The 23648-nt window shown below is 40.7% G+C and overlaps 1 protein-coding gene across 2 annotated transcripts in view; it reads left to right on the top strand.

Moving 5' to 3' along the window:
- TBC1D32 (TBC1 domain family member 32) overlaps window positions 1-23648 on the top strand; it is a 503914-nt gene that overhangs the window by 76228 nt on the left and 404038 nt on the right. For both annotated transcript variants that reach the window (XM_073627171.1, XM_073627170.1), the window contains exon 7: window positions 20902-20980. In XM_073627171.1, coding sequence (XP_073483272.1) covers window positions 20902-20980 — 79 coding nt within the window. The remainder of the gene's footprint in view (window positions 1-20901; window positions 20981-23648) is intronic.

The raw sequence follows: 23648 nt of genomic DNA, 5'->3' as shown, positions 1-23648 counted from the left end.
GGGAAGACTAACCCTGATCACCTGACTTCTTTCCATTAAATTGCTTTTCCCAGCATGCTTAGCTAAATTTGATTGGCTGAGAAAAGTATGTTTATCCGTAATTTGAATATACTGTAGCTCATCATACTAGTGTCGAAGGCAACAGTGCCACCTACTGACAAAAGGGAGAAGCCACAACTGAATGGAATTATTATAGAAGTAATTTGACCACTAAACACTACAAATTAGCCAGGCCGGCTACCACCCAGCATAGCTAAATTTATCTGCGGCCCTATTTTTAGAATAAGGGTACTACACAAATTTCGTCCGGTTCGTGATGAACAGGCCAACATTTGCTCCATGGCTTGGCCTGTCACCACTCACCTGCCCAACATCCCTTGATTGAAAAATCTAAGGGAACCAGGTTGAAAACTGTTGGGCAAGCAGCAGCTTTGTCAAATCAGATGCAGCCGCTGTTAGGGTATTCAGACAGCCACCGATGCCAGCCATCAAAATATCATCGCCGCAGCTGGAGAATTGTCCATCAGAAGGCTGAAAAAAAATAACTGTGTATGGCCAGCTTAAAGTGGTTGTAAACCCTCACATATACCTAGTGAAGTGAACAGCCTCAGATGATACTCCTAGATAAAACAAATCTTCCTAAATAGGTTTTACTGGTTTATCTGCAGCCCTCTCTTCCCTACACCCCTTCCAAAAGGGCAGATTGATTTAAAATCTTTCTTCATCTGTCAGGAGCACAGAGGAGAGGGCGGAGAGGCTGCAGGTACAGTGTGTGAGAGCTGATTGGAGGAAAGGAACACCCCCCCTTCACACACAGCAGAACTGTGTTCTGAATAGACAATCTTGGTGCTTATCTCCCTCCCCGACACAAATTTATATTATTTTTTGGGAAAACTTGCCAGAAGTGACTCATGCTGATAACAGAGGAACGAAGCACCAGAGAGAAACGACACTTAGAGCTTTGGAGATAGCCAAGTAAACACTACAGATATATGTGATTTGTTCAAATTCCATGACTTAGGTTTACAACCACTTTAAGTTGCAGAATGCAGCAGCAAAAGAGTTAATGCTGTATTTTTCATGCTATTTTATCACAGTGCAGCCATAAGAACTGGAAACGTTTTGTACCTGCAATATAAATTCAGACATTAGCCAAATTGATTTTATTTCTATGTCTAGCAAGTCCTAAATATGCTTGTGAGTGATGATTAAGGGACATAGTTACATGAGACATTAAGTGGAATTAGAACATAGGCACAGAGCGAATTGCTTTTTCCTCTGTTGTTAACTGTAGGAAATGGATAAGTGGAAAGACAATTTCAGTCTTGTGAATGATTGGTGCGTCTTAGAAAAGTAATTTACAAGCAAAGTAAGTAGAGAATTGACTTCTTTTTTGCCTGTTGAGTTTGTTGCAGATAGTGAATTAAGTATAACTTGGATGCTTGCTTTTATTGCATCTGCTCCAATACTTCCCATCTGCTAGTCACAGAAATGAAAACCTGTCTATTTTCCCATACATATACATTACCATCTTCTTTCATTTTTCTTTGTTTCACTTGATAAATACTCGTAGAGGGGCAGATTTGCTAAATTCAGAGAATTCAGAATGTTCACACAATAAATTGGTTGAATATTCATTTCAATTACCCAGTTATGTGCAGATGAAATCAGTAAACAAGGATTTTCATCTCACATGATTAGATAATGAAGTTAATCTTCATACAATTTATTGTGTGAACATTCTCATTTCCTTTAGTAAGTATGCCTCAAAGAGTCGGTCCAGTAAAATTTAATAATTTTAATAGATAACTGTAACAATCTCTATCTTCTGGAACAATTCTGACCAACCAATAAAAATATCTGTGGCGTACTCTTTTACCATTTTACCATTACATGTTAACCGCTTGCTGTCTGCCCTATCACAGATATATATATATATATATATATATATATATATATATATATATATATATATATATATATATAATGTGATCCTGCTCTCGCTTCAGCTGTGATTACACACAGCAGAAGCCGATCAGCGGGTGCCAGGTACTTGATGTCCACCGGAACCCGCCAATTGTCAGGCAGGAAGACAGAACTGTGATCTTCCTATGTAAACAAGGCAGATGGTTAGGTGCCTTATCGCAAAAAGTGGCCTGATCATGAAGGGGGTAAATCTTCTGGAGGTCAAGTGGTTAGAGTAGCACTACAAACCAAAAAGGCTATTTTAATTTATTTTGTGGTATTAAAAGCAAACTCGTACCCCCATCCACGTCTCCATGCTGTATTTTGCTGAAAAATTACTTTAAAAAACACCCCAACATTTCTAAGTAAAAAGTTAGGGTATATTGGCGCTACCTATAGACATTAAATACTGGGATAGCCTATACATATATCCCCCTTTTTTATTTTTTAAAAATTGTAGTGATAGGTCTGTGGGGTATATGAATTATCTAAATTCCCCTTATAGTATGAGTGATACCCCAGCAAACACAAAATATGTCTACTAATCATATAACACATGTCAAATGTCGCACAGCTTAGATAGTTCTACAGCATCTAGAGAAAAAGCCAGAGGCTATATTCCATTATGTGCATTTGCTGAAAGCCATATACCAATGCGGTGATGTGCGTATAGGTTATATGTATTAAATTAATACCCTATGCGTTTTGGGTATAACTTAAAATCGCATACAGACAAAACAGCTAATAAAAAACATCCAGCAACTAGATTTCCAACATATATTATGACAGTCCATATACTGATGTTCCTATGGCAATTTCAGATTCCCAATGGTGACTTTGGTGATGAATCAATTTGTCAGGTGACTCTCGTGCTCCCCCTTTTGGTTGCCTACTCACCAGCTTCCAGAACCCCACCAGGGGTATACCGCATATGGTGTAATATGTTGGATCACTTCACTGGCTGTTTCATCTGGTAAATCTTGCTGTAATCAGCTCCACAGACCCCACGACGGGGAAATGCTCCTGTATCTTCTAGCTGTTATATATTGTGCTGGATTCCACTCATATATTCAAAAAGAAAGGAAAATCTTCCATGGCGTAATAAAGTATAAACACTTTATTTAAAATATATATAAAAGCCCACACAGCGAAAAAAACTGGGCTGAAAATTAGTGAATTCAAACAGGCAGGACTAAGTCACAAAAATAATTTGCAGAGTAAAAATTAAAAAATAAAAATAAAAGAGAAAGAAAAAATCAGGCGCTATTGTATGCCTCTGTCCAGATGGGTTAGGGCAGCAATAGACCTGAGCAGTACAAACTTTTGTTAAAAAGTCCCTCCTAACAGGCATAGGCAGCGAGGTGGGGGTATGTAACCACCAGCCGCTCACAGCGTCCTCCTCTCTCGTATGCCCTAGAGCTGACTGACAGAGCGTGATGCCGTTGTGCGCGCTTCGTCACATGACGTCCTCAGCAACGTTGCTGAGGACGTCATGTGACGAAGCGCGCACAACGGCATCACGCTCTGTCAGTCAGCTCCAGGGCATACGAGAGAGGAGGACGCTGTGAGCGGCTGGTGGTTACATACCCCCACCTCGCTGCCTATGCCTGTTAGGAGGGACTTTTTAACAAAAGTTTGTACTGCTCAGGTCTATTGCTGCCCTAACCCATCTGGACAGAGGCATACAATAGCGCCTGATTTTTTCTTTCTCTTTTATTTTTATTTTTTAATTTTTACTCTGCAAATTATTTTTGTGACTTAGTCCTGCCTGTTTGAATTCACTAATTTTCAGCCCAGTTTTTTTCGCTGTGTGGGCTTTTATATATATTTTAAATAAAGTGTTTATACTTTATTACGCCATGGAAGCTTTTCCTTTCTTTTTGAATATATGAGTGGAATCCAGCACAATATATAACAGCTAGAAGATACAGGAGCATTTCCCCGTCGTGGGGTCTGTGGAGCTGATTACAGCAAGATTTACCAGATGAAACAGCCAGTGAAGTGATCCAACATATTACACCATATGCGGTATACCCCTGGTGGGGTTCTGGAAGCTGGTGAGTAGGCAACCAAAAGGGGGAGCACGAGAGTCACCTGACAAATTGATTCATCACCAAAGTCACCATTGGGAATCTGAAATTGTCATAGGAACATCAGTATATGGACTGTCATAATATATGTTGGAAATCTAGTTGCTGGATGTTTTTTATTAGCTGTTTTGTCTGTGTGCGATTTTAAGTTATACCCAAAACGCATAGGGTATTAATTTAATACATATAACCTATACGCACATCACTGCATTGGTATATGGCTTTCAGCAAATGCACTAAATGGAATATAGCCTCTGGCTTTTTCTCTAGATGCTGTAGAACTATCTAAGCTGTGCGACATTTGACGTGTGTTATATGATTAGTAGACATATTTTGTGTTTGCTGGGGTATCACTCATACTATAAGGGGAATTTAGATAATTCATATACCCCACAGACCTATCACTACAATTTTTAAAAAATAAAAAAGGGGGGATATATGTATAGGCTATCCCAGTATTTAATGTCTATAGGTAGCGCCAATATACCCTAACTTTTTACTTTCACATACTGTCCAAGGTACCTTATTAGGGACTTTGTGGAAAGGGAGGCAGCAACCTGTGCTTTCTGATCCTATAGCCAGGCCCTAAAGCGCAGTTTTTTTCCATTTATATTACCCCAACATTTCTAGCCGCAGTCATTTTGAGTAAGAGCAAATGATTAACCCCTTCCCACCCGCCCTGGTGTCCCCTTTCACAGTTCTTAATACCCATGGGGGAAAGAGGGATCGGCAATCATGTGACCACTGTGATTGGCTGTCACAGTGTTCACATGATTGGAAGCTGATCTCAGTGTCCACCGATGTTTTCTTGAGACCGAGAGCCATTTTCAGCAGCTCAGTCTTTGTGCTGGGGGTGCGTGCTTCCTGCATATAACCATTGCCTGCCCAAAGGCGCATATGTGCGATGTGTGGGCATTAACCACTTAAGGACCGGAAAGGATTTGCCCCCTTAATGACCAGGCCATTTTTTGCATTACGGTACTGCGTCGCTTTAATTGACAATTGCGCGGTCGTGCGACCCTATACCCAAACAAAATTGAGGTCCTTTTTTTTCAGCTAAATAGAGCTTTCTTTTGGTGGTATTTGATCACCTCTGCATTTTTTTATTTTTTATTAAAAAATATAAAAAAACAAATTTATTCATCAGTTTAAGCCGATGTATATTCTTCTACATATTTTTGGTAAAAAAAAATTGCAACAGGCATATATTGATTGGTTTGCACAAAAGTTATCGCATCTACAAACTACGGGATAGACTTTTATTTTTTTTTAATTGTTTCTACTGGTTATGGTGGCGATCTGCGATTTTTAGCGGGACTGTGACATTGCGGCGGACAAATCTGACCCCAAATGACACTTTTTGTGGACCAGTGACATTATTACATTGATCAGTGCTATAAAAATGCACTGATCAATGTAAAAATGACACTGGCAGGGAAGTGGTTAACACTAGGGGGTGATCAAGGGGTTAAGTGTGTTCCCCCAGCCTGTTTTAACTGTAGGATGGGGACGGGCTGCCAGGGACATGACAGAGATCACTGTTCCTGATCACTGGGAACAGTACATCTCTGTCATGTCACTAGGCAGAACAGGGAATCGCCTTGTTTACATAGGCAGTTCCCCATTCTGCCTCTCCTCACCGCGACAGCGAGCTCGCCAGTGTCTGCCTGCAACTGCGCCTGCGTGAGCCGACGTACATTGACGGCGGTTTGCAAAGGGGTGCCAATCTGCCACAGTACAACTGCAGCGGGCAGTCCTTAAGCGGTAAAAGCCCAGCTTTTTGCTGCCACACATATGGGTTACAGGGGCATAAAGGGTTTAAAGAGGAAGTAAACCCTGATGGATTTTACTTCCTCTTTATTTCCTTGCAAAGGTAAAACATAATGGGCTACTGTGCATCACATAGTAGCCCATTATGTGTCACTTACCTGAAACTGAAGCCTGCAATGTCACCGCTGTCTCCACTAGCAGCGAGCGTCCATCTTCACCCCTCTTCCTTTTGGGGCTGTGAACTCCATCTCTGTGCCTGGCCGGAGTCGCGTGACGTCACTCCCGTGCATGCGCGTGGGAGCCGGCAGTCACGGCATAACCCCTTTTAGAAACGGCACGATCTGCCCTTTCTAAAGTGCTCATGCGCCATAGACATCGGCACACAGCTTTATTGTAAATATCTCCTAAACCGTGGAGGTTTAGGCGATATTTCCAGCACCTACAGGTAAGCCTTAATATAGGCTTACCTGTAGGTAAAAGTGGTTGTACAGGGTGTACAACCACTTTAAGGTAGCGTTTAGCTCAGGCATGCAGGCAGGAGTATGTTCTTAGCTGAGAATACTCCTCCTCCAGATGAAAGGAAAACAAAAAGGCCGACTGAGACTCATTGGATGTATGACATAATTTTAACCTACACCAGATACCAGGAAGCAAATAAATAATAAAAAAAAAAAATGTTTAAAACAAGTGGATATACCTTCCTATCTATTTGCTAAGACTAGCAGCATAAGGAATAAAAATGGTTAATCTTGATTGCGAGAATATAGTTCCACTTTAAGGCACAACAGTTAAACTGCACCTATGCAGTCACTCTCGTTGCAATTTAGCCTCAATTTTGAAATGTTGCTCACTTTGCTTACTGTTTTTTCACTGCTGAATTTATAGCCCCTGAGATGACACCCCTGAGATCAAGATACGGTAAACCGCTAGTACATTCCATTCTACCCAATCACTTTATTCAGCAAAACCACTAGACACCTCTCTTGTAGTCCTCCATACACAACAAAAGATGTTCAAGTGTGCTTACAAAGGAATCTATCAGAACAGAACTAGCTAGCTACCTTTACAGACTCGGTATCCAAGATGCAGACTCTGTGGGCATCAAATTGATCCTTCCCTCACTATGTAATGAGTCGCTGATCTTGTACACACATACTGAATGGAAAGGTCCTGGATTTATATATTGTTCTTCATCAGTGACTTACCAAGTATTGAAGGAAAAGTAAAGATGACAGCCTCTGTGCATGCATCTTGAAAAGCAAGTCAAAATGGCAGCTTACATATTTCTGTCTTGACAAGCTACAAACCTTTTGAGCAATTTTCCGTATAGAATTTTAACTTGGACCTCTCCAGACTTTTCTAAAAACAAATACTGCTCTGGAAATGGGAATAAAAAAGTTTGTCATTGCATCTGACTTAACTTGGGTTATAGTTGTATAGGCTTGGTAATTTGGCTTAAAGTTTATCTAGATCACAAACGTATTTATACTTATTTTGCTGCATCATTGAGTTGGCCACTTGTGAGTAATTCATTTTTTTTTTTTTTTTTTTGCAAAAAGGATTCATTGTATGTCAAACACAGTGGCATTTTATATATTCTACTCCAAGTCCTATATATGGGTTTCAAAAACAGCATCACATTTAAAATGGTATTAAACTCAAAAGCAAACATTTATTATATTGCAGCTTACCATTTTTTAGATGTGATGGCTGCATTCGTTTTCTTTTTTAGGCTTCTTTCCTTTATTTCCACCTGGTGATCCAGCCAGTAAATATATTATTTTTCAACAGAACAAGCTTTCCTGCAATTGTTTTAAATTATTAATGTAAAACCTTTATCCCAAAAAAACAAATTTTAAAAAATGTTACTGTAACTGCTTGTGAAACTGCAGTGTGAGCTGGTGTTTGGCTTCAATTTGTTAGTGTATCTAAATGTTCTAGTCCATCTAACACTCCCTTCTCCCCATATTAACAATGCTGCTGTCGTCATAACAGGAGGAGTGTTACTGGCCAGATCACCAGGTGAAAACAGAGGGGAAAAAGCCTTAAAAAGAAAACTAATGCAGCCACCATATCTAATGATTCGTAAGCTGCAATATATTACATGTTTGCTTTTGGGTTTAAAGCGATAGTAAACCGCTGAAGAAAAACAAAAAAAAAATAACCTGCAAGATAATAGCATAATGTGCTAGTATGCTAGTATTGCATACTAGTACATTGTGAAATACTAACCTTGGAACAAAGCTCTCGCAGCCCGACCCGGTCAGCGCTGAGGGGGCTGACATGTTGCCTCGTCGTTTGTTCCGGGGTCGCTGGCTCCGGTGCTGTGAGTGGCCTGAGCCGCGATTACGTCACTCCCGTGCATGCACGCAGGAGTCCTCCATTTCGATAGGCCAGACCTTCGCCGGACCTTCACTGCTCATGCGCCGCTGACGTCAGCGGCTGCATTCAGGGTGCAGGTTTAGGAGATATTCATTTTACTTACAGGTAAGCCTTATTATAGGCTTACCTGTAGGTAAAAATGTCCAAGCAGGGTATACAACCACTTTAACTGTGCTTTAGGACAGCACATTTAAATAAGAATTCCTGGTATGGCATTGAAAAGCTTTCTCTGATTGGATGAGGTCAAGTACAAGAACGCGGTGACGTACAACACTACGACGAGCCGAGAAAATTAAGTTCAATGCTTCCGAGCATGCATCGAATTGTTTCCGAGCATGCGTTGGAATTTTGCGCGTCGGAATTGCCACAGATGATTGGAATTTACGATCGGAACTTTTTCCGTCGGAAAAATAGAGAACCTGCTCTCAATCCTGCCAGCAAAAGTCCGATGGAGCATACACACGGTCGCACTTTCCGACCAAAAGCTCTCATCAGACTTTTGCTGGCGGAATTTCCGATCGTGTGGACGGGGCATAAGGCCTCATGCACACAGGACATTTAAAAAACGCCAGCGCTGCTGCCAGGAAAAAGCAGTGTTAAAAACACACTGTTAGCCGTGTTTTTGATAAGTGTTTATAATTGATTATAGATGTTTTTCCACATTTTTTGCCGTTAGCATTTTTTGGCATTTTTTTCAGTTAAAAACACTCCCTATAATGTGAAAACGCTAAACGCGGCTAAACGCTTCTAACAGTGTGGACACATAGGTTAACATGGAGGGGTGTTTAGAGGCAGTTAAACAAAATGTCAGACGCCCCTAACAGCAGCTGTAAAAACATTGTGTGTGCATGAGCCCTAATTCTTATAAAGAACATGATACAGAAGATTGATTAGTTAATTATGTTGCACCTCCTTGCTTTAATATCCATGCCACTAAAGTTTTAATTGTCTTACTAAACATGCAGTCGTGGTTTGATAAGCTTCACAGTCATTTTAAAGTCCTGCCCCTAATTGTTTTTTGTTTTGTTTCATTATTATTGGTTTATTTTACTTTTTGATTGATAGTAATGTTAAAAAATCCAGAAACAAAAAGTAAAGGATGGCTACCAAATAGAACTTTTTTTTTTTTTGTAAATGTTAAATCACAAAATGTGTTATCCATAGTGACAAGTCCACTATGAATCACTGTGTTTGATGTTGATGCAGATAATTAGTTCTTCGTTAATTGAATTAAAAAAAAAAAAAAGTAAATGTTTCCACAAATCATTATTCATTAATCATGTTCAATGAAGTAATGGCTTACCAATTTTAAGGGCTCTTTGGCTCACAACAAATTATTCAAGACTGATCCCTGTTTTTTTTTGTCTGGCAGTGTTTCTTTATGTGCCAGCTTTCCATCAGTATATATGACTGCTTTTTCATATCACTATAATACTGTGAGCTGTATCTTAAAACTCCAGTTTTTACGGCAAAACTTAAGCATCTCTGCATGTTGATGCTATCTGTGTGCTTGATCAATATTTAGACCCCATCTGATCATAATGTATTCCATAACATCACATAATGGCTTTCAGGGTCCAAGAACCTGTGCCTTAGAACCCCCTTTCCCTCATATATTGTCTTCCTTAGCTGTCATTCATTACCAGTGGCAAACTACTTTTTATTTTTTATTTTTGGAAGTAAAGAGGCTTAAGTTTCCCTTCATTTTTTTCTATGGACACAGCCTAGATAATAATAAGCCATATAACCATAAGGGGGCATTCTTTACAGTTCTAATTCTGCTTAGAAAATGCAGCGCAGGTTATCACAAGCATTGCTCAGTTTTATTACAATGCTTCTAGTAATGTTCTTATGCTGCAGGATCAGATTATTGGTGGTATGGATCCAGACACTACCGAGACAGCTTTAGGACTGACTCTATAATAAGTGCAACCGACTAGAAGTCAGAATCTTCACTAACTTTATAAAACCATGGAAAGAAAATCATTAAAGGCAGGTACATGCAGAGACATGGCACAGTAGTACAGTGTCTGCTAAGCTTAGACCAAATGTACTGTGACTTTTCGGTCTCTTTTGTGAATTTCCCCCTGCATTGGTCAAGAATTTCATTGTGCCGATTAATACATGTCACCTGCGTTTGCACTAGCAAGGGACTTGATTTATGCTGCTTTTTTTCCTGTGAAGACCTCCCATATGGGATTTTTTTAAAGTGATTACTAAAAAATAGAATTGCTTAGACAGCTCTAGCCAGCACTTTTCATAGGTTTGGATAGACTGAGAATAGACTTGAAAAAATACAGTCCTTATGCTACTTGTATTTTTTTCGCTGTCCTGGATTTGTGCTGCTTTGTTCCCGTAAATACCTCCCTTATGTGACTTATTTTTTTATTATTATTATTTTAAATTGGTCCTATAAAGCAGATAGCGCCAGCCCAAACTTTTCTTAGGTTTAGATAGACTGGGAGTAGACTTGAGTAAATACAGTAATTATGTCAAGTTTTTTTTCTGCCCTTGATTTGTGCAGCTTTTTTCCTGTGAACACCTGCCATTTGTGATTTTTTTTTTTTTTAAGTTGTCACTATAAAGTAGAATTGCCTAGGCAGCTCCAGCCCAAACTTTTCTTAAATTTGGATAGTCTGGGAATAGATTTGGGTAAATACAGTACTTATGTCAAGTTTTTTTTTTTCTTTTTCTTTTTTTGTTTTGTTGTCTTTGATTTGTACTGCATTTTTTTTCCTGTGAACACCTCCCACATGTGATTTTTATTTTTAAAGTTCTCACTATAAAGAGGAATTGTCTACATGGCTCCAGCCAAAACTTTTCTTAGGTTTGGATGGACCAGGAATAGACTTGAGTAAATACAGTATTTATGTCAAGTTTTTTCTTTCTTTTTTTTTGTTGTCCTTGATTTGTGCTGTTTTTTTTTCCTGGGAAAACCTCCTATATGTGTGCTTTTTTTTTTTTTTTTTTTTTTTTTTTTAAGTTATCACTATGAAGTAGAATTGTGTACATGGCTTCGGTCAAAACTTTTCTTAGGTTTGAATAAACTGAGAATAGACGTAAGTAAATACAGTAATTATGTCACTGTTATTTTTTTTTTTTTTTTACTGTCCTTGATTTGTGCTGCTTTGTTCCTGTAAATACTTCCCATATGTGATTTTTAAAGTTACCCCTATAAAGCAGATAGCTCCAGCCCAAACTATTCCTAGGTTTGGATAGATTGGGAGTACACTTGAGTAAATACAGTAACTTTGTGAAGTTTTTTTTTTTTTCTGCCCTTGATTTGTGCTGCTCCCATATGTAATATATATACATTTTTTTTTTTTTTTAAGTGATCATTTAAATTATAAAATCTAATTGTCTACATGGCTCCAGCCCAAACTTTTCTTAGGTTTGGATAGACTGGGAATAGACTTGAGTAAATACAGTACTTACAGTATCTCACAAAAGTGAGTACATCCCTCCCATTTTTGTAAATATTTTATTATATCTTTTCATGTGACAACACTGAAGAAATTACACTTTGCTACAATTTAAAGCAGTGAGTGTACAGCTTGTTTAACAGTGGCGATTTGCTGTCCCCTCAAAATAACTCAACACACAGCCATTAACTGCTTCAGCCCCGGAAGATTTTCCCCCCGTCAGGGCTGGGCTCAGCCTCGTCAGTCCTGCCTACTTAAGCTGTCCAGCCCAGATTATCTCTGCCTTCACCTTGGTCAGCATCACAGAGATCTCCTGCTTTCCCGTTAAAGACTTGCTTGACTGACATTCCTTCTGGCTCCAGATCCTGCTTGCTGTTCCCCTACGTTAATTTCTGGCTTCCTGACTTTCTGGCTTGTCTGACTATCCGTTCTGGTTACTGAACTTTGGCTATGTTTTGACTACGTTTGTTCTATTTACTTTTATTATTAAACAAGTGTGATTTAACTGTACTTCTGTCTCAGTCTGATTCATGGTTTCTGACAGTAGGCGAAGGCCATGAATTCAGAAGTTCAGTCAATCCAATTGTTGGTAATATTTTTTCCAGATTGGATGAGCAGGATCACCGCATGGATCAGTTTGCCATTGCGTTACAAACGCTCCTGAGTCTCATGGCTCACCTGGAATCTCCCACTGTGGCTGCTCTGGTAAAACCTGTGTTGTAGGCCGTCCCTGCTGCTGTTCCAGTCTCTGTGCAGGCACCCGCCTCAAGTATTACCTCTATAAGAGGTATGTCTGGTTCCACTCTGCTTCCCCAGCGATTTGGGGGTAATCCAGTCCAATGCAGAGGGTTTCTCAACCAGGTTGAGATATACTTTGAGATGCTGCCCCAGGCGTTTCCCACAGACAGAAGCAAAGTAGGTTTCGTGATATCTTTGCTTTCTGAGAGAGCCTTGGCCTGGGCAAATCCTCTATGGGAGATGCAAAAAACTGTTGTCTTGTGTTACCCTGAGTTTGTGGCTTCTTTTAAAAGGGTATTTGTCCCGCACGCTCCGCTTCTGCTGCCAAGTGCCTCATGTCCATCAAACCGAGTACTAGAACTGTTGCCGATTACGCCATTGAATTCCATACTCTGGCAGCAGAGGTTGCTTGGAACAATGAGGCCTTCGTGGCTGCTTTTTCTCATGGTCTCTCAGATACCATCAGGGATGAGATTGCAGCCCGAGATATAACCACTGAGCTGGAGAAGTTGATCACGTTTGCCATCCTCATTGACTCCAGACTCAGAGAGACTCTCTTTTTTTGCTTGCAGCAGCCTCCTGTACATTTGTCTCCAAGCTTTGCAGTCCCACCCTTGCCTTCCTCACCTCCCATGCCTCCTGGTACCGAGTCGGTCAGTGAAGGTGAACCCATGCAGTTAGGCTTCATGCGTCTCTCTGCGGATGAGAGAACCCTTAGGAGGAGGGAGAGATTGTGCCTTTTATTGTGGCCAGGCAGGTCACTTTTTGAAGTCTTGTCCTACCCGTCTAGTGAACGCCCGAACCTTGAGGTCCTGTCACAGACAGACCTTAGGTGGCGTTGTTTCATCCCCAGTTAGCCAGAAGGATAAGCCCCTGGTTTCAGTTACCCTTTCTTGGGATGAGTCGTCTGTCGAGATACAGGCTCTAATCGACTCTGAAACTGCAGGCCTGTTCATTAATGCTAAAAAGGAAGAAAAGCAGGGCCGACCTAAGTGTAGCACTGTAGCATAAACATTTATTACAGGTTAAAATGCACTCACTCAGAGTAAGGTAGATACAGGCACATCAAGTAAAAAATCAGTCGGGGAAGCTGTGTGGTGGGCAGCAGGGCTCCACAGGGGGCGATCCTGAATGCTGGAGTGTGTTACACTTGTCTCCTTGTCCCGTCTGCGTGCTCCTTCATCAGATGCCTGATGAAGGAGCACGCATGCTCCGAACGCGTGCACGCCCCCAGCGTCACTGATACCCGGGAAATACAACTTAACAGACGATCCACGCTGTGCCTGTCTCAACCCAGTCTGTGACACTGGTTACCACCTGCGCCGTCAGACGGGACAAGGAGACAAGTGTAACACACTCCAGCATTCAGGATCGCCCCCTGTGGAGCCCTGCTGCCCACCACACAGCTTCCCGGACGGATTTTTTACTTGATGTGCCTGTATCTACCTTACTCTGAGTGAGTGCATTTTAACCTGTAATAAATGTTTATGCTACAGTACTACACTTAGGTCGGCGCTGCTTTTCTTCCTTTTTATCTCCCTCCAAAGGTGAATTCTGCCCTTCAAGCATGCTGCCTCCTGTGTTTGTATCTGCATCTCTCCCCCTGAGGTCATAGACTTATACTCTGCATTCCCCAATCCCCCCCCCTCCACTCATTTCATCCCAGTTTTTATGCCTGGACTTTTGTTCATCAACCCAGCACCATCCCAGGACTTTTTTTTATCATTTTTTATATTTCATTTTTTATTTTCTATTATCATTATTTTTATCATATAAATGTATTGTAACTCACACATGACTGTTATTTAAATTGATATCTTTTAATTAGCTATTCTTTATTTTTTTTTGTATAACTCACTATCCCTTTGTATATTGCTCACCCCTATCCATAGCTGTCATCCCCTAGCCCAACAAAATATTGTAAATTATTCTGTTCATTAATGCTGCCTTTGTATCAAAGCACTCGATTCCGCTGCGTGACACTCCACTTGCCATTGAGGCTCTTGACGGGAGACCTCTACAGCCTGCCCTTGTGACTCATAAGACTGTTCCATTGTCCATAGCTGTATTAGCGCTTTACCATGAGATAATCCAATTCCAAGTTATTTCCTCACCTAAGTTTCAGCTGGTTATTGGTTATCCTTGGTTACAGAGGCACAACCCCTCTTTTGATTGGCTCCGTGCTGAGGTTCTCTCCTGGTTGCCACAATGCAGTAAGACATGCTTCCAGAAGCTAGCCAAGGTCCTGTGCACCTCTTTGCTCTCCTCCCTGCCGGAGGAGTACGACGATTTTAGCGTTGTCTTTGACAAAGGTCAAGCCTGTAGCTTGCCTCCACATCGGTCGTATGATTGCGCAATTGACCTTCAACCTGGTGCCATACCCCCTGGTGGCCGGGTTTACCCTTTGTCGGTCTTGAAAGATAAGGCCATGGAGGAGTATGTTGCAGACGCACTTTCTCCAGGTTTAATCTGCAAATCCTCGTCTCCTGCTGGTGCAGGTTTCTTCTTTGTGAAGAAGAAGAGTGGTGAACTGAGACCTTGTATTGATTATAGGGGTCTCAATCATTTCACAATTAAGAATGCCTATCCAATTCTGTTGATTACGTAGATATTTGGCTGCCTCAAGGGAGCAACTTTTTCACAAAGCTTGTTTTGAGAGGGGGGGCATACAATCTTGTGAGGATTAAGAAGGGCGACGACTGGAAAACTGCATTTAATACCAGAACAGGCCATTATGAGTATCTCATAATGCCTTTTGGCCTTTGTAACGCTCCGTCAGTTTTCGGGCATTTATTAACGATGTCCTCAGAGATTTGTTGCAGTTATGTGTGGTGGTTTATCTCGATGGTATTCTCATATTTTCCAAGTCCCTGGAGAGCCACCACACAGATGTCTGTCGTGTGCTTCAGAAACTAAGAGAGAACAATCTCTATTGTAAATTGGAGAAGTACGAATTCCATCGTGAACAGGTTAAATTTCTGAGTTATGTCATTTCCACTGCTGGTTTTTCGATGGACCCAGAGAAACTTTCAGCAGTCCTACAGTGGTCCAAACCCGTGAGTTTACGTCCTCTGCACCGTTTTCTTGGCTTTGCCAACTATTATCGGAAGTTTATTCGTAACTTCTCATCTCTGGAATGATGCTTTGTCGCGACAATTTTCCTCCACTTCCAAGATGGAGTCGGTTCCGCTTCCTGTGATTCCTCCTGATCGTATTCTGGCTACGGTTCACACCAGTCTCACTTCTCCTTTACGTGACAAAATTCTTGCTGCTCAGGTCCATGCTCCTCCTGAGAAACCTTGTGACCACTGCTTTGTTCCAGAGAATCTCTGTACTGCCGTGCTCCAGACTTACTATTCTCCCAAGGCTGCTGGCCACTCTAGGAAGAATCGACTCTTTTGGGCCATTTCCTAACAATTCTGGTGGCCAAGTCTACGTGCTGATGTAATCGCCTTCTTGGCTGCCTGTTCTGTGTGTGCTCAAAGTAAGACTCCACGACACCTTCCAGTGGGCCTCCTACAACCCATACTCAATAGAGAGAGGCCCTGGCCCACCTGTCTATGGATTTCATTGTGGAGTTACCCAACTCCCAGGGCAACATAGTTATCCTTAAGGTGGTTGATCGGTTCTTGAAAATGTCTCATTGTATTCCACTTAAGAAGTTGCCCACTTCTAAGAAACTGGCTTCCATTCTTGCTCGGGAGATCTTTCGCTTACATGGGCTACCCAAGGTGATTTTCTCGGACAGGGGTAGTTAATTTGTGTCCGGGTTCTGGCGAGCCTTTTGTGCACAGTTGGGAAATCAGTTTGCTTTCTCCTCTGCATATCACCCACAGTCTAATGGGGCCGCAGAACGAGCCAATCAGTCCTTGGGCACAGCCCTTCCCTCTCTGAGCTGGCTGCTCAGCTGTTGGCTAATTGCCAGCTCCTATCTCTCCACAGTGACTCACCTGTTGATGATATCCTGCTCATCAGTCAGCATCACAGAGACTATCTCCTGCATTCCTGTTAAAGACTTGCTTGGCTGACATTCCTTTTGGCTCCAGATCCTGCTTGCTGTTCCACTACATTGATTTCTGGCTTCCTGAGTTTCTGGCTTTTCTGACTATCCGTTCTGGTTACCAAACTTTGGCTATGTTTTGACTACGTTTTGTTCTATTTAATTTTATTATTAAACAAGTGTGATTTAACTGTACTTCTGTCTTGGTCTGATTCATGGTTTCTGACAACCCCCTTCCTTACCAGAGCACTTTTTACAATTTGGCACTGCGTTACTTTAACTGACAATTGCGCGGTCATGCAATGCTGTACCCAAATGAAATTTGCGTCCTTTTTTTCCCCAGAAATAGAGTTTTCTTTTGGTGGTATTTGATCACCTCTGCGTTTTTTATTTTTTGCGTTTTTAAACAAAAAAAGAGCGACAATTTTGAAAAAAAAAAAACAATATTTTTTACTTTTTGCTATAATAAACATCCCCCAATTTAAAAAAATAAAAACAAATTTCTTCATTAGTTTAGGCCAATATGTATTCTTCTACATGTTTTTGGTAAAAAAAATCTCAATTAGCGTATATTGATTGGTTTGCGCAAAAGTCGACAAACTATGGGAAAGATTTATGGCATTTTTATTATTATTTTTTTTTTTTAGTAGTGGCGGTGATCTGCGATTTTTAGCGGTATTGCAATGGACAGATCGGACACTTTTGACACATTTTTGGGACCATTGACAATTATACAGCTATAAAAATGCAACGATTACTGTGTAAATGTCACTGGCAGGGAAGGGGTTAACACTAGGAAGCAATCAAGGGGTTAAATGTGTGTTCCCTCAGTGTGTAATAACTGTATGGGGATAGGACTGAGTAAGAGAAGAGACGTATCGCTGTTCCTACATAGTAGGAACAAACAACATGTCTCCTCTCCTCTCCTGTCTGACAACAGCGCAGGGATTTGTGTGTTTACACACACAAATCCCCGTGCCTGCGCTCGTGCACATGATCGCGGCTGGCAGCGATCGCCAGCCACGCGCATCGGGTCCCCCGCTGTGCAGCGGACGTGCGCCCTCTGGTGGCCGAAAAGGGGAAGGACGTACCCAAAAAGAAGAAATTGACTCCTGCGCACAAGTGGTCAACCAGATGGATGGAAGGACGACACAGGCCTTGCTGCCCTCAAGGATGGGGAATCCTAACAAACAAAGAAATAAAAAGAGAGAGGGGCGCACCGGCCATGTGCATTATCTTTTGTAAAACATTTATTGAATAAAATGATAAAAGAAATTACTCACAAGCAGTAGTAAAATCTGGTGTCATAAAACTCGAGCAACAACAAGCAGCTTGGTGGTGATGATGAGCGAAGCCTTCCAAAGGTCTTAGAGGAACATGTAAGCTTCACTACTAGCTGACGCGTTTCGAAGGGCACGTCCCTTCTTCATCAGAGCTCAGCAGTGAACCCTCCTTCAACACTCCCTGTATATATATATATAGTGTATGTGCCAAAAGGCCCAGTCAGTGGAGTAGGGCGGACTTGTGGGGCCCCTCCCCCTTAAAGAATCCCTCCCTCATGGGCAACTCACTTGTGCAAGTGAATAGATGGTGATAAATGCTAAATAGATGAAAATAAATAAATAAATAAATAAAATAAAATAAAATAAGATAAAATTAAAATTACATTAAATGTAAAAGATTGAATAAAGAATAATACATAGTAAATGAATGTAAATAAGGAATTGAGAATGATGTAAGATATAAATGTATAATCTAACATCAAAAGGGTGTCAATGTGGTTGAAAATGTCAACAAACCACAGCAAAAGTACACCAGAAGTATACATGACATACAGTGATAGCGGCACAATGTCCAATGTTTTACAAAAGATAATGCACATGGCCGGTGCGCCCCTCTCTCTTTTTATTTCTTTGGAAGGACGTACCCATATGGGGTTTTGCCCAGGAGAGCCATTCTGCCGCAGTATATCTGCGTGAGCCGGTCAGGAACCGGTTAATATCTAAACCGCTGGCAACAAAAATGAGTACACCCCTAAGTGAAATATTGAATATAGGTATGTGGCGCTACCTCACCTACAATAAACTAGAATACATAAATATAAAGAGAATCCTCAATATAAAGTGCAAAACCCAGGTAAACACTAATAGTATAGATACCGTGCAAGAAAGTGATAATGTGGACTCATTAATAAAAGTGCAATGTGCATATAGATCCCAGCAGTAATATACGATGAGTATACTTTTTTATGTAAGTTACTACTTTTATTTTTAATAAAATGTTTAAATATACTACACTATGAAGCCATCGTCTCTCTTCCTATCACTTATCTGAGGACATCCGAGGATATCGATTGTGTGCGGGAGAAGGTTGCACTGTGGCTAGTGTATCTGGGTTCCTGAAGGCTGTGACAACTACCGGAAGCTCGTCCCCGCCATACAGTCCTACCACTTGCTGGTGCATGCTCGATTCGGCCAATTGGGGGCCTCAACTACAGGTGAGAGGCTGGGCGAAACGATCGATGCACTCCGGAACAAGATTGGATTTTTACACTGACTATTAGACACTGGCTATCACAGTGTGGTTGCGTACTGCACTTGCACCGTTTCCTCATCTTTAGAAGATTTTTACCATGCTATTATTGGGAGTCGCACGTCATGCGTTTTTGAACTGCACTCTGTGTTTGTTTGGACATTTATTTTCTAGTATTTTGATACTAGCTCACCCCATTATTTAGATATTTTATTTTTTCACATTTAATATTTTGATTCTATATTGCACTTGCACTGTTGTGCACTTGCTTTAGATTTCCCGGGCTGCTACTAGGAGTCGCATCGTATGGAGTTTTTTTGTTATGCATAGATATATTTGATTATTTATGCTTATTTTACTATATGTGACACCTTTCCACATTTAGGTATATATTGCACATGCACTTTCATTTCACCTGTTTATGAATTATCAGGCTCCTATTAGTAGTCACATTATATGGAGAGGTTTTTTTCGGATATGCACATGTAATTAATATTTTTATGGTAATAATATTATGAGTCCACATATTTTGTATACTCATCGTATATTACTGCTGGGATCTATATGCACATTGCACTTTTATTAATGAGTCCACATTATTACTTTCTTGCACGGTATCTATACCATTAGTGTTTACCTGGGTTTTGCACTTTATATTGAGGATTCTCTCTATATTTATGTATTCTAGTTTATTGTAGGTGAGGTAGCGCCACATACCTATATTCAATATTGTTTTTCGAGTTATGTGAGTAGACCCTTTTATGTTGGCGGCTTCCTTTGCTATTTTACGAGTGTTTTTTGCGCACTAGTTGTATCCTTTGTTGTACACCCCTAAGTGAAAATTTCCAAATTGGGCCCAAAGTGTCAATATTTTGTGTGGCCACCATTATTTTCCAGCACTGCCTTAACCCTCTTGGGCATGAAGTTCACCAGAGCTTCACAGGTTGCCACTGGAGTCCTCTACCACCGTGACAACATCATGGAGTTGGTGGATGTTAGAGACCTTGCACTTCTTCACCTTCCATTTGAGGATGCCCCACAGATGCTCAATAGGGTTTTAGATCTGGAGACATGCTTGGCCAGTCCATCACCTTTTACTCTCAGCTTCTTTAGCAAAGCAGTGGTAGTCTTTGAGGTATGTTTGGGGTCGTTATCGTGTTGGAATACTGCCCTGCTGCCCAGTCTTTGAAGGGAGGGGGATCATGCTCTGCTTCATCCCACTGGATAATTGAAAAAAAACTGACCCATGTATGCCCAGCTTAAAGCGGACCTTCAGTCATTTTTTTTAACTTTCTGTCTATTCAATCTTCTGCCCTTGTTGTTTTAAATTTGGATAGTAAAACTTTTTTCTGCCAGTTAAAATACCTTATACAGCCCAGTTCCTGTTTCTTGTCTGGTAAAAAGCCTAGGCTTATGACATCATGCAGAGCTCTCTCTCTCTCACTCTTGTGAGAGTTTGCCAGGAAGAGTCATAAGAGGGCCAATGAGAGCTGTGGAGCTGGAGGTGTGTGACTGTGTAAATCCAGGAAGTGAACAGACAGCAGCTTCATCTGCCCACAGTTAAAATGGATGCTGCCAGACTTAGTGGAGGAGATTTCTGAAGCATATTTGGCAAGTACAGAATCACAGTATATATAAAATAATGAGCAAAGTGGTTAGAGGGAAGCTTCAGAATGGCAAAGATGTTTGTATTACAAATTATGTGAAGACTGCAGTTCCTCTTTAAGTCTGTTCAGTGGAGTCACAGAATGCAGTAAAAACCTAAAAAAGGTTATATTCCGTGCCCAATCTACGAAAAAACGACTTTTGTCTGAAGTTGGGCTTTAAGGACAATAGCAATGGTCAGCACCACATTAGACTGTTCATGTATTTTCCTCTTCAGATTTTGCAAGTGAAGAGAATATAGATAAAATATGTCTTTCTTAAGGAACAACCTAGGTAGGGTTACATGCTGCGTCTTTGTCACTGGGTGAACACCACTAATATATGTTGTTAATTTTAGGAAAGGATTCTACGTTTTTATGCCAAAACATTTTCTTCATCACCCCTGAATATGGCAAGAGAAGTCTATACAAGTTTAGGTATGTACTTTTTTTTCTGATTATATTATTACTATGTATTATGCATAGTATGAATTCAGTATGAAATGACAATGATATACCACTCGACTATAGCTTACCAAGTTTTTAATTAAATAATAAGATAAGAGTATCCTTGACCTTTTTGGAAGGAGCCTTTATCTTTTGCATAGAACAATTCACTTCCCAAAGGCACTTTGCAAGGCAGATGATGGACTAGAAATGGGACAATGCGGGGCATGTTTTCATTTTTCGCTATTCCTGTCAGATCATCCAGTTATGTAATTGCTTTTCTGCATTGAATCAACATTTCACCATTGAGATAAATGATCTTCATATGAGTATGCATTTCTCTTTCATTCATCTGTCAAATAAGGGAACAAAGGTTAGATTGAAACAAAGGCGTAACATATAGATAGACAGCATCAAGGCCCTAATGCATTTTCCATATCTTTATAATTCGATACATAATATAAAGTGTGCAAGAGCTACATAGAGATATGTTCAGTGAAAATTAAAAATGTTCATACCGCCTGTTCTAGTGTTTATTTAAGCTGATCCTGATATCAGCTAAAACAGTTAACACATTTTTAGTTCTTTTATTTACACCAGTATGTTTTATGCACCTTCCAGCGTAAATATTGGCTTTATAGTTCATTCACTCAGATTGAGTGATGGTATACCGGGGTCTAAAAGGAAACATGCTTGCTTCCTGGGGTCTCTAATATGATTTAGCACTGTGTGATGCATGCAGTGACATTGGTTGATCTTTATTCTGATCAAGAGCTACTGTCAAGAGCTCAATATCTTGGGTGGACAACCGTTGCCTGCAGGGATTTCTAGGCCAGATTTCTGAATAGTCTATGTAGACTGTGGCTCAGGGTAACAGGGCTGCCAGGTGTGGCAACCCACACATCACTGAAAATACAACTAGGCAGTTGACTGGCGTAGGAGGGGATCAGCACAAGACATAGGCTGGGGGGAGCATAAATCCAGCCCTATCTAGAATACAAAGTGCACATGAGTTCAGGTACTAATGTAACGTCATTTAGAGATGATGTATTCTATTAAGCCCCAAATGAAAAGTTTCCTCTCTGATAATATATAACAAATAACTTACAAGGAGAATTCCTGTTCAGGTTCCTGCTGCAAAAGAATATTAAAGCAAAATAATATTAATACAAAAATAGTACATCTGCATCACATCCACATTTCCTTCTATTTTTTCTTTAAACACAGCAAGTACAGATAACCGTTGATGTGCCGGAAATAAAGTGTGCTCCTTTCTTTCTGCTTGAGATCAGAAATCCCAAGCACACTATTTCATATCTGATGTACTGCAAAGGACATAGACTTCTCCACGTTGTCACCCCTTCTTTATTTCCATAACCTATCCTTCACAGGAAGTTCTCAGCTCACAGGACTTCTGGCAGAGTCAACAGTTATTTTTGCTCTTATTGAACAGATATAACAACAATTTCAAACTGTATATTCCGCAAAACAAAGGGGAACAAATACAAGAGGTTTATTGTTAATGCACTTTAACTAATAGCATTACCCAGAGTAGTGAAGGGAGGAAAGAGTGGGACAGAAGAAAGGGGTGGAGGACAAAGCCCAGGAAAGCGGAAATAGAGGACCTGAGAGTGAGCACAAGGGAAAAAAAGGAGGAAAAGAAAGGGTCTCATCTACTGTGTACAAATTTGTTTGTTCTGTAGGACCCTACCAGTATCCTTGGATCCAAGTATATTTTCATATTAGTGAAAGATCTGAACTGAATGCATGTTTACAGATCACAGTGGATGTGTATTTAAGGGGTATTAAACCCACAAACAAAAAATGTAATCTATTGCAGCTTCATTAATCCTTAAAGTGATAGTAAACCGCAGTTGAAGAAAAAAAAATCCCCTGCAAGGCAATCTCATAATGTGCTAGTATGCATCACACACTAGCACATTATGAGAGACATACCTTAAAACAAATCCCTCCAGTGCCGTGTTGATCCCACTCTTCCTTCTGGGTTTGCGTACGTGAGTGGCCAGGGGCGCAATGGCGTCACTTCCATGCATGCATGGGACCTGGCCAATCCCCAGACGACGTCCTATCCTGATGAAACACATAGGGAGGAGACTGCGACGGTGACGTCATGACGTTTTTTCGGATGGGCTAACACACAAACATAGGAAGTGAAGGTTTACAGACGGAGACACCGGGACCACAATTCATCATATATCCCACTGCTCCTTACTTACTGCAACATTGTAAGTGTGTTTTTATTCTCAATAAACCATTTCTTTTTGTACATGCTACACTATGGATTTTTTTTATATTTCCGAGAACCATCCGCTGGTAGTTGCTGCACTGCGTTTTGGGTTGTGGGGAGACCGATTTCCCTGTGCTGCGCGAGACTGCCGTAATAGCAGTCATCGCCATCTGGTAAGCGTATATTATTACTCACCTTGGGTGCGAAGAGACACAGAAGATAACCCTTCGTTTTCCGGCACTTTCATGGACGATTGCTTTCCCTTGGTTACTTTATGGACTTTTACTTTGTGGGATTATCTTATCCCCCGTTTTAATTTAATTTTAAAGTGTATTTTCTCATTATTATTCACGAGTTGATTATTCACAAGTATATGGCTTATGGCTTATATGTATTTATCACATATTGGTA

The sequence above is a fragment of the Aquarana catesbeiana genome, linkage group LG04 (genome assembly GCF_042186555.1).
Source record: "Aquarana catesbeiana isolate 2022-GZ linkage group LG04, ASM4218655v1, whole genome shotgun sequence".
NCBI classification, from domain to species: Eukaryota; Metazoa; Chordata; class Amphibia; order Anura; family Ranidae; genus Aquarana; species Aquarana catesbeiana.
The sequence above is the reverse complement of the archived record's forward strand: the minus strand, read 5'-3'. Positions and strand labels throughout refer to the sequence as shown.